The sequence below is a fragment of the Malus domestica genome, chromosome 05 (genome assembly GCF_042453785.1).
Source record: "Malus domestica chromosome 05, GDT2T_hap1".
In the NCBI taxonomy this organism is placed as follows: domain Eukaryota; kingdom Viridiplantae; phylum Streptophyta; class Magnoliopsida; order Rosales; family Rosaceae; genus Malus; species Malus domestica.
In genome coordinates, this window is record NC_091665.1 from 40,975,063 (window position 1) to 40,986,195 (window position 11,133).

At 37.2% G+C, this 11,133-nt stretch overlaps 2 protein-coding genes across 2 annotated transcripts; both read right to left on the bottom strand.

The window, feature by feature from the left end:
• Window positions 1–96: 96 nt before the first annotated feature.
• On the bottom strand, window positions 97–2,332 carry LOC103434973 (probable purine permease 10). The gene is made up of 2 exons (XM_008373357.4): window positions 1,842–2,332; window positions 97–1,515 (listed from the first exon to the last, which is right to left on the bottom strand). The coding sequence occupies exons 1-2, from the start codon at window positions 1,876–1,878 to the stop codon at window positions 371–373; spliced, it is 1,182 nt and encodes a 393-aa protein (XP_008371579.2). The 5' UTR covers window positions 1,879–2,332; the 3' UTR covers window positions 97–370.
• Window positions 2,333–4,806: 2,474 nt separating this feature from the next.
• On the bottom strand, window positions 4,807–10,850 carry LOC103434974 (protein REDUCED WALL ACETYLATION 3-like). Its single transcript, XM_029103096.2, has 17 exons — window positions 10,637–10,850; window positions 10,492–10,551; window positions 9,752–9,843; window positions 8,993–9,136; window positions 8,841–8,897; window positions 8,681–8,753; window positions 8,110–8,268; window positions 7,485–7,634; window positions 7,145–7,400; window positions 6,476–6,591; window positions 6,306–6,392; window positions 6,120–6,208; window positions 5,912–5,974; window positions 5,717–5,773; window positions 5,499–5,595; window positions 5,243–5,401; window positions 4,807–5,167 (listed from the first exon to the last, which is right to left on the bottom strand). The coding sequence occupies exons 2-16, from the start codon at window positions 10,522–10,524 to the stop codon at window positions 5,246–5,248; spliced, it is 1,629 nt and encodes a 542-aa protein (XP_028958929.1). The 5' UTR covers window positions 10,525–10,551; window positions 10,637–10,850; the 3' UTR covers window positions 4,807–5,167; window positions 5,243–5,245.
• Between the last annotated feature and the right edge of the window lie 283 nt (window positions 10,851–11,133).

Below are 11,133 nucleotides of genomic sequence, written 5' to 3' on the forward strand. Positions count from 1 at the left end.
TATACCAGAGAGAGAGAGAGAGAGAGAGAGAGAGAGAGAGAGAAAGAGAGAGAGAGAGAGAGAGAGAGAGAGGAGGAGGAAGAAGAAGAAGAGCTCTTATGTAATATGGAAAACCTGAAATTCTTGCAGGTGATGGAGGTATCACTATCAAGACGTTACGACACCGTTTTAAACATTTTTGGAAAACATACAGGCTGCATCAACAAGCATCAGTCAGTATGTAGAGCTACTGGTATGATTTAAAACATGTTTCAGGCCGTTCGAAACAAGATTCAAGCGGAAAGCAACAGCCTTTCATCAGGACAATTGGTAAGCTTGTAATTCTATTCTTTTACATGAAACCAGAGATTGATCTACAAAACAGACCTCTCTATTCAACCCTTAAAGCTTTCGAAGCTTCATCATTTCCGGCGTTTCTATTCTCCGTCTTGGACTTACGATCGTCGATGTAGTGATGGTACGCGTACGAAACAAATCCCCAAATGCCCAAAACCATGGCTATTCCCTTGATTCCATTCATTTTTTCATGGAAGAAGATCACGGCCAGAACTGGAACGGCAGGCAAACCCAAAGCACTTATGGAGTTGGAGAAGAGGGAAGAGGCCTCCAAAATCAAGCCTACTGCTCCAACAGAAAAGACCTGCCATGTTATTGCTGTCCATGTCAAATTCATCACATAGGATACCTTCCCTAGCTTATACCCCTCCATCTCACCCTTCAAATGCTTCCACTCTCCGCTAGCGAAAAGTCCGACCACGGTAAAACAGGTTGCAACCATATTTTGATACACTATCATGTCCATGAGCGCTCTAAACGTCTCCCTTTTTATAGCCCTTTTGAAGGCAAGCTGAGTTAGGGAGAGCGTTAATCCGTATCCGGCGGATGCCCCTACAGTGCATAGGAACCCGATTGCATACTTTACCTTCGACCCTCCACTTGGATCATCGCCTCCAGATTCGTCTTCACCTTGGAACGCGAGGAGGGTGGAGGAGATGGTGAGGAGAACCAGAGAATTCACAATGTAAGCAGTGAACTTTTGCGCGTTGAGGAAGAATGAGAACAACGCGTTGAAGGCCAACTGAGATGCACAAATGAGGGAATAAGTAGATACAGGAAGGTAAGATAGTCCTACGGAATACAAGTAGCAGTCTAGGGCTATCAGGAAGCCAAGAGAGACATATACTGATGCGACGACTTTGGTAGACGGTGGTTTTGATGGGATAGGACTACCTTTTGGGGTTGGATTATTTCTGCTTGCTGGGATGAAATAGTAAGGAAGCATGATAGGAAAGCCACAAAGTTGTACTACTGTCGCCAGCCAATTGCTTTTGGCGCCTTTGTCGTAGTACTGTTTTCCCAAGAACGTTGCAACTGACTGGCCGGCAATGACGAGGAACGAGTAAATGGCGATTCTAATCCACCAGTTGACGCCTCTGCGCCGCGGCAGCAGTGATCGGTCGGAGGCATCTGAAGGCCCTGATGAATTTGTTTCATCTTCTCCATTTGCTTCCTTAACTATAACAACATATATTTACAAGGATCAGTATTAAGCTTAGGATAATAACAAGGTTGGGATTTTGTAGAATTCTCCCCCCCAAAACCACCCCCAACTTGTAACTATTATGACTCGCGTTAAGTTGTAATAAGAACATAATTCACTTCTCGTAATTTGATTCACTTAACATATATCAATCGAAAGTTCTAAATAGACCGGCTCATAGCATTGTCTAGGTGAATGAACAACTGGATATACGGTCAAGAATTCCGGTGCATAGTAGATAAACTTTAAATCAGTTGCTATATATACTCAGAAAAATCACATAGAATAGAAGTAGACTTACCTCCAATGCTGAGCTGAAGTTCTTGAGCTGTTCCCATGTCAAAGATGAAAAAACTCACAAACAATGGAGGAGAGAGAGAGAGAGAGAGAGAGGCCTTGTTTTCAACTCACATAAATTAAGTAAATGAAATGCATGCTGGCGGAAAAGGATCCTCTCCGGATTCTCTTTGCGGAGATCCAAGAGATCAATCAATCACGTCCGTTCATCGTACATCGTGTGGTCATAAATTATTTAAAATTAAAAATTAAAAATTGAATGTAAATACTATATAATGATTTCTGACCGCAATATGTACGATGAACGGATGTGATTTATTGATTATCCGAATCCCGACAAAGAGGATCCGGGGAGAGGATCATTTTCCCATGCTGGCTACGACTCATCTTGTAATTTGTATTATTGTTGCTTTTTTTATATATTTTTTTGTGTCCTCAGAAACTGCGAGCTACAGACAAGGATATCACATTCATGAAAAATAAAACGGACCAAATTGGATCACTCAACCTTGTCCGATACATGATTCTACCTGTTTTCAGGCGGCTGAGATCATTGAACAAACCCTTCTAATGCCGACACTTCATTTTGTGGGCCCCCTACGTATATTTGAGCACAAGAACTTCAACTCCTTTAAGTTTTCAATCTCGAAGATATGGTAGTTAGCAACTTGGCGTTTACTTACTTGAAAGGAAGAATTACTGTTAAATATATTATATATATTCTCCTTTTAAAAATCTATAAGAATAGCAATCCAGATTCTCTCCGAAATTATGGATTTAGAAATCTGGATCGTTGAGAAGTGAGAGATCCGCACCCTTAGTTTGTATGAGATAGACCGATAAAATGAACTAATAACGAACGCATGATCTGAATTGAGTGATTCGAATATAAATACGTTTGTTCCGAACGCAAAAGTACGGTGAGGATCTTAATAGCAACCTCCAAATTTGGTGTCTTGTAGAAAGTCGACTAGCAGTTGATCACGTTCTGAGCTTGAAAAATCGCTCATTAAATTCCAAAACAACAGCTTCTCGGTCAAATCCTTCTTACTGCAACAAATAAAAAATCACAAAAGAAAGCTGCCAATCTTTCCTTCCATTCCAGCAAAGCTGCAATTTTTTTACGTTATATATTGGAGAAATTCAACCCTAATCATAATTTTATCTTAAAATTCAAACAAAATTTCATAAAATATGCGTAGTGGCTCAGTTATTCCTTAACATTTATTTATTAATTTATTTACTTTCACTCGATTGCAAATTAACTTTCGATTCAGAATAATAATAAATAAACAAACAAACAAATCTTGATATTCATTATATCATGCAGTGACAAGTCAAGATCACGCCCTAGCCACCCTTATCTTCCTTCTATTAAAATTTCAACAAAGATAGGTACAATTATTTGTAGTCATGGGTCCATGACTTACCAGTTCATCAGCTGCTAGCTAACTACCAGCACACAAGATTATGGAATCGGATCCAACCATGCTGAGCCCACTAATCAATGCGTCCGGATCATTGAAATTTGATCCAACAGCTACAATTATTATAATTTTTAGAATGATCTCTTATTTGTAACCGTCAGATCAAATTTCAATGGCCCAAATACATTGATTATTGGGGCTCAGCATGATTGGATCCGGAAGGGATCCGGTTCCCAAGATTATAATTATATCATAGACCTCACAACAGTAGTAGGTTAGTTTAAGTTTGACGAGTCTTACAACCATACAACAACGTACGACAAACATTACATACATAAATTTTTTTTTTATTAAATAAAATTTATTTGTTTAGGTATTGAACTCTTCGATGTTAAACTTGATATATGCAAAAATAAAATCTCTTCCAACTATTTTCATTTGTGTTCTCCCCTGTTGGACTTTTGGGTCATCAAGGTAGTGCTGATAAACACATGAAACAAATCCCTAAATGGCCAAGTGGATTGGAGAGGAGATGGACCGATGGAAGTATAAAGGATGCCTTGAGAATTCGCACATTTGGCATCCGATTTGGCATCCGAGGCCACCTAGGCTTCCAAAACTGCGTTTTAAGTCTTGTGATAAAAATCGAACTTTTCGTTTGTCGCCCGATTAATGTCGTTTTGCTTTCATTTAATTTTGGAAACTTTAACGAAAAGCTCCTGGTACTGTTCACTTTAACGAAAAATCACATTTTTACACTAAAAAATCAATCTTGGTAATATTTATTTTACCCTTTATTTTGTCCTTATCGTTAAAACTCAAAGTTTTCAAGCAATTTTCGTTAGTTTTCCTTTTAATTTTTTGAGGCCTCTGAGTTACCCCAGGATGTTGTAATAAGCCATTGGCTGACTACTATTGTAATCATCTTGAATCATTAATCGAACAAAATCCTTTGGAATTTCTCCCAAAAATCTGGTGGGCTCTAGAATTCGTTCTTCGAGGGCTTACGTTGGTATCCTTATTAGCTTTGTGCTGCGTCACCATTGCCTTAATCCCATCCATTTTGTCATGGAAGATAATCACAGGCAAACACGCAACATTTATGGCATTGGAGAAGAGAGACGATGCCTAAAAAATCAATCCCACCATACCAACACCAAAGAGTTGACATGTTGTAGCTGACCATATCAAGTTCATGACATAGGATACCTTCCCTAATTCGTACCCCTCCATCTCATACTCAAACCCTTCCACTCTCCGCTACCGAAAAGTCCCACCAAGACGGCGCAGGTTGCAACGAGAGATTGGTACGCTACCATATCCATCACCACTCTTGGATATGATAGTGTACCAACCCGATTGCATACTTTGCTTTCGATCCTCCACTTGGATCGTCTGTAGGGTCGTCTTGGAACACGAGGAGGGCGGAGGAGGAGGTGAGGAGGAGGTTCAAGTTCGAATTTCCCTCCCCCGATGATTGAAAAAATAAAATCTTAATAATCATTTCTTCAAAGTTACGTCAAACAGATATTGCACTGCTCATGAAAAATTGAACTTTGACTTATAACAAACAACAAATCTATGTCACAGGGATCTACATTTTCTTCAGCGATTTAACAAAACTGTGGGACAAAGAAAAAGAAGATACAGAGATATACATTGTTGCTTCCTGCTTCCTCCCTCCGGCCAAACTTTCCAAAGCCAAATCTAAACATCATCCAAGCTTTCACACGGCAACGGAGAGTTTGCCATTCTCGAAACAAAAAAAAATGTTGAAACGCAAGCTTTGTAGGCTATATTCGCAACCGACATCTTCCAATTCCCTTATTGAAGTTCCTTCTATATTTGCACATCCAACAGGAAACATCTGTATAACCCACTTTTGGGTCTTGAACGGTTGAGCCTGTAGTGGTAGAACTCGTTAGTATATGGAATTATGAACAAATAAAGAGTGAGCGCATAGCAGAAAGGGTCTTACGGTTCAATGAGGTATCTGAACAAGAATGAACGAGACAAAATACAAACAAGTAAATATGGCTGCCCCTGCAAGAAAATTATGAAGCAGCCTTTGGTTGTCTTTGGTGGGTACAAACACTGTCTTAAGTGTATTGGTTAACTCAAAAATCCGATGAGATACCTGCAGAACCAAGTCAACAGAACAGCAGATGGAAGATGAGAATTTGTAAGTACCGTTGGCTTGCAAAGGTTTAAGGGCTAAATGAAGATTCTCTTACCAAAACATAGATGGCGGTTGTCAGCATGAAGTTGAGCAACGGGTATTCTGGAATGACAGAGAGAAGCCACTTAGGTTGTCCATTAGGTGTGTTTGTTCTGTACGAGAAAAGGAAAAGTTTCGTGTAATTCTTTATGAAAATAAGGCACTTGTAAAGACTAAGATGCATTCCATTGGTCAAAAAACGTATGGAAATAAAAAAATAGAAGTGTCACGTACCTCAACCAGATGTGGAACTGTGAAATATAGGTCTCCAAAGTAATCTTCCCAAGCCACCTAGCATTACAAAAGTGAAATTGTACACAAAATGAGTCAGCAAAACCTTTCATAAACATGAAAAACCACTGAGGACTGAACAATTATTAACCCTACAAAAGGGACTGCTGTGTTTGACTCTCAGATAAGAATACGTACGCAAAGAGAGTCAAAGAGACACCCCGCAACTGCTGAGTAAAGTTCCGCAAGCATATATATACACTGAAATCACAATAAGCAGAGGTGATGGTAAGTCGCTAGTATGAACTGAAGAGTAAACAACCGAAAATTGTGCCACCTGATAAAACTCCCAGAAAATCATTCTGTTTAAATTGAAAAAGAAAAAAAAGAGTTTTATAACACTCACGTTATTGGAATCCAGGATGTGTAGGGGTGCAACTTGTTGTATGAAACCTTGTCCAGCTTGTAAATATATTCATACCACAGATACCCAACCTAACAACAAAGAAATAATGAGCATGACATCAGGTTACAAGATCAAAACATTTGTCATTTTTGTAAGCGGATAACTGCCGTGAAGGATGAAACTTACAAATATAGAACTGGAAAATATTCCAGCTTTGATTGAGACTCTCCTTCTGGTATCAGATTCTTCCAATTTCTCCATCCATTTCTCCACCTAAGAGATATTACGTTTAAAATTTCAGCAGTCAGAGTATCAAGAGAGCAAAAGCAACCAGATGTAGATATTCAAGAGATTACATTAGGATGATAATAGGCATATATCATTCCAATGATCCATATGTAGCGATCAAGTCCAGATCTAAAATGCCATTCATGCAGACGATGGAGATCTGGTTTAGCAGGATCAGTATACCCTGCACGGTAGGAAACAAAGACGATAAGTTTGAACAATGCATGAACAGTAAGAAATTCATGCACGGAAACAAATCAAGAATCACATATCAACCTTTTCTTCGTCTTCTTTATATAAAGAATCTCAAATTAGTTTAAGACCTATATGTACAAGCGGGACTTCTTTTTTTTTTTGCCAAAACTTGAAAGTATTTGAACAGGTCAACTATTTAAAGTTATTCAATATTCAATATTCATGCATATATATAAATAATTCACAAGAGGATGACTATCTTTTATTTGTTATAAACTATTTTTCATACAATATTGGCCAAGGGTTCTGAGTAATGAGCCTGTCCAAAAATGAAAATTGAATAGCACAAAATCAAGACTCTAGGATGAGTTTGATCAAATTTTATCAAAAAGTCTGCCTAGAATCAGAAGAACAACCATGCCAAAAAGATGAAAGTTCCTGAGTTTTCCAACTGTATTTTTTTTTTTTTATTGGGTTTGAATTTCCAACAGTGAAAAACATAACATAAATAAAAAACCAGAAAGCTGAATGGGGTTACTCACCCAATAAGAATGATAAAGGAAGAAAGACTATTTCAAATACTCCGGGTATTTCCCAAATCAAGATAACCGCAAGAAAGCACCCGAGAATCTTCAAAGCCATCACTGATCTGATCTCATTGTACTTGCTAAAGATGCCAAGGGCTCCATACACCATAAGAGTATACAGAGTGTGCATTGGACAGATGTAATAGAGCATATAGTCATTGTTAAGAACAATACAGCAAAACGCCACAAAAAAATTCAGCCGCCACATCATCTGCATTGTACAATAAAGAATACAAATATTTCAGTACTCCCCAAGAACATTTGCGAGAATATACTGCCCAGAACTACATTTTACCTGAGCAAAGCGGGCGAGGCTAAAATCCTTTCTAATGTAGTAATAGGAAAAGTTTCCAAATCCAGTCATCCAAACATAAGCAGCAATAAAGACACGTATTGCATTGTAAATCTCACTTGCAGCAAAGTAATGGTACATTAGAAACAGGACCTGCCAAGAAGCAAAAAAGATGTATTATACTCATAGTACATTCATAATTAAATATTATAAAAAGTGTAGTGAGCGCACCAAGCTCTATATATAACATAGTTTAATGTTCAACTGGAAGAAAACTAAAGAGTACCATTGTAGGTTTTCGCATCAAATCTGATAAACTCTAAATGAATAAAAAGCCAATCAATCTACAGATTTATCTAGCATATAGTATCCAAATTTAGTTCAACCGATAACGAAAATATCAAAGGATGACACATGCTTGTTCCAGTTAGATGAGCATGGATAGTTCATGGTTATTATGTACAAACACCCGAACAGTAAAAATAACAGTGGCAGGTCACCATGAGTATAAGTTCAGAGTTCCCCTCCTAAAACAAAAGAGAGAAGAAATACCAAGAGCACACAATTCTTCCTTCCCAAAGGAAATATCTGAACCTTAAAAGTGATGATCTTGGTAAAGAGTACTTGCCTGCATCCACCCCTTCCATTCCTCAGTCTGATGCCGATTTAGGTAAAGTATGGATTTTCCAGAAAATGCTGATCTGTCAGTATGTTTCTTCAAAGATGTCATTGCTGAAACTATGACAAGGATAAGGTACAGGAAGATGAAAATATCCCGATTGTATTTCTGTTCAAAGAAGAACCACATAATTAATCAATTTTACAACAAAAAAACCAGTTTATTGTTCTTATAGTACATATCAGCATGTGATGATCTGAATATAGAAGAAAGAATTTTTGTGTTTATCAATGTGTGAAAATAGTAACACCGACATCTTAACTTTTTCTTTAATAGAAGCCATATAAAATATAGTATCCTTTTATATCAGGATGTGAAATAATGAGCAAGATAGGTGAACTCAGGGCACTTAGGCAGAAATATCAGTGAGAACGAACAGACAACGTGGAAAAGGCTAATAGATTAGGACCTTTGATGCGATGATAGACATTTATTATCATGATAATAGCGTCTGTGCAAGTTTTCCATATAAGTAACTAGTGGTAATTTAAGAATACATTCAGGAAGCAGACAAATGTACCTTTGTAGAATCTCCCAGTATATTTGTGCGGTCACATATGTAGAAATAGAACAGAATTGCACCAAGCTCAGACCTGCAATTGACATTGAGTGCAATATAAGTATAAATAAGAAATCTGGCCCTGAGAAGATACAAATTGTACTAATTAGTAATTACTTACATCACTCTAAGAGTTGCTCGGTTTTCAAGTAAAAAAGAGTCATCCATTGTCAGAAACCTAGAAGTTCATGAGAAATGGAATGTGAGAAAGACCTTGAAAATTAAAATCAACACAAAAATTCAATGAAGATACTGCATATTATGGATGGTAACCTGATCAAGTTTATTTTGATGGATAAACTATCAAACTTTGTAGATGCTGATCTTGAAAGACCTCCTTCAAGCAAAACAGCTCGTTCATCTTCCTTGATTGTAACCTTCCCCAACTCAACCAGATTAGTATCTGTATCTGAATGACTACAATAGGATAGGAAAAACTTAGTTGTTCCGCATTAGAGAATATTGGCCCGAAATATAATATCTTTGACAATCCTTGTATCTCATTTCTAATCAAAGACATATCTAGAGCACCATTACCACTCATCCAACGTACTCAAAATACTTTTAATCACTAGTTGATCATATTTATAACTAAGTTCTGTTAAACATTCAAAGTGGGCTTGTTTATTCATCATTGTCAGAATCCCTTAAAAGTCAGTGCTTTTCTGTTTTCTTCCTTTATTTTAATGAAAAAACCAAACAGACATGTTTCACTTGGACTTTGTACTAGACTTAATTATCAAGTACCATAATATATGACCACAAAAACTCTGCATGAGGCCTGGGTGGGCTCCTTTCGATTGAAAAGTGAGGAGGTGAAAAAGAAAAGCACTCCCTGTCACACTTATCTCATGGTCAAACTATGTTAACTAAGGAAGCCAGTATTACTGTATCAGCTAACATAATGGAATATAAATGAAATATTTAACTCCATATTTCATATTTCAATAAAAGGTATGTGGAAACATGTAAGTTGATGCCAATAAAACAAAGGACTAATTCATATCGCCAGTTTGAAGGTAAGGAACTTACACTTTAGGATGAGATGAAGATTTTTTATACTCCAAGTACTCTGAATATATCCATGTGACAAAAACAGGGATGATTCCAAGCAAAAACGACACCTGGAGAATGATATAGAAAGCTTCAGTAAATCTGCTCATTCATTTAGTTCTTACATTATTGATACCAAAACAAGATCTTTCGTAGCGTTTGAGACAAATCTACACAGGCTCAAAAGTGTAGCTAGTTTGATAGCATGTCAAACATTTAGAATTGCACAAAAGTCCAAACACATTGAGGCATTGCGATCCCATGCACCAACAGAAATGCGAGTCTCTTGGTTATGATATTACTAGAAGAAAAACAAGATCCTTGATCTATTTGAGTAGAAAATAAAATATTAAGGATTGGTTGAACAGAGCCATCGTTGTACAATGTTGCATTTTCTTTGTTACCAAGATACAAGATTTACTACTCCAAATAAGGCACCCTTTGTATGAGCTACTATAACCCAACCAGCCACTACAAAAGGCAATTCCATTACGAAATCACGCAACGTTCTTCGGATCAAGAACTTAAAATACAAAGCAATTTCTTATTGTTCAACAAAAATTAAAAACCAGTACTTCCTACACATTCACAGATCTTCATCAGAATTGAACAACTACAAATCAAACTAAGAAAATGAAAAGCCTAGGAATTCAATCAAATCATCAGAAGATCAAATTACATAAAACAAATTAACAGGCTTTGCATTCAAATTAAACTACCTGTCCAGGCGTAACTGGCCCCGCGTCCACCATTTTCAAAATCCCCAAATCGGCTCCGAACTGCAAAACCCAAATCGAAATTCAACAAAAAAAACAGTAGCAGAAATCGGAAATACGAAGCGTAGATCGACGCAGAGAAACGTACCTAGTCGAAGGAAGTTCAGAGACTGACTACTCTATCGAACATTGGGGATAAATATGAAAACCCTAGCTGAAGATCGAGCATGAAGAAGAAGAAGACGCTGTCGTTTTAGGCTGTTGCTTGAAGAATAGGGAAAATGTCGGAAGGAACGTCCCTCTCCAGTGAAGTTTGTCTTTCCCCAAGCGGTTGGTGGTGGTGGTGGTGGGTTGTTGTGGTTTAGTTGGCCTTTTGTTTTCTTAACAAAATTAAAACATAATTAAGTTGGTAATTTAATTATTAGGTGATAATTGCTATTTGTTTACTGTTTATGATTAAACCTAATTAAAGACAATTATTTCATGTTCAATAACTACTAATCTTTGACCACATCATTGACTAGATTTCCTAACAGAAATTTGAACAGAGAAATGTTAAGCAACTCGGCTCTTTGTAGACTTTTTGTCATCTCATATTTTAACACAATATTTTATAATATTAGCATGAAAATTGATTTTGATACA

What these genes read in the sequence shown, in the direction of transcription:
- LOC103434973 (XM_008373357.4), bottom strand. Translation starts at nt 1,878, where the DNA reads ATGGGAACAGCTCAAGAACTTCAGCTCAGCATTGGAG. An exon ending in ACTTCAGCTCAGCATTGGAG is followed by an intron (nt 1,516 to 1,841) that starts GTAAGTCTACTT and finishes ATGTTGTTATAG; the next exon opens with TTAAGGAAGCAAATGGAGAA.
- LOC103434974 (XM_029103096.2), bottom strand. Translation starts at nt 10,524, where the DNA reads ATGGTGGACGCGGGGCCAGTTACGCCTGGACAG. An exon ending in TACTGGGAGATTCTACAAAG is followed by an intron (nt 8,269 to 8,680) that starts GTACATTTGTCT and finishes TTCTTTGAACAG; the next exon opens with AAATACAATCGGGATATTTT. An exon ending in TATTTTCCAGTTCTATATTT is followed by an intron (nt 6,209 to 6,305) that starts GTAAGTTTCATC and finishes CTTTGTTGTTAG; the next exon opens with GTTGGGTATCTGTGGTATGA.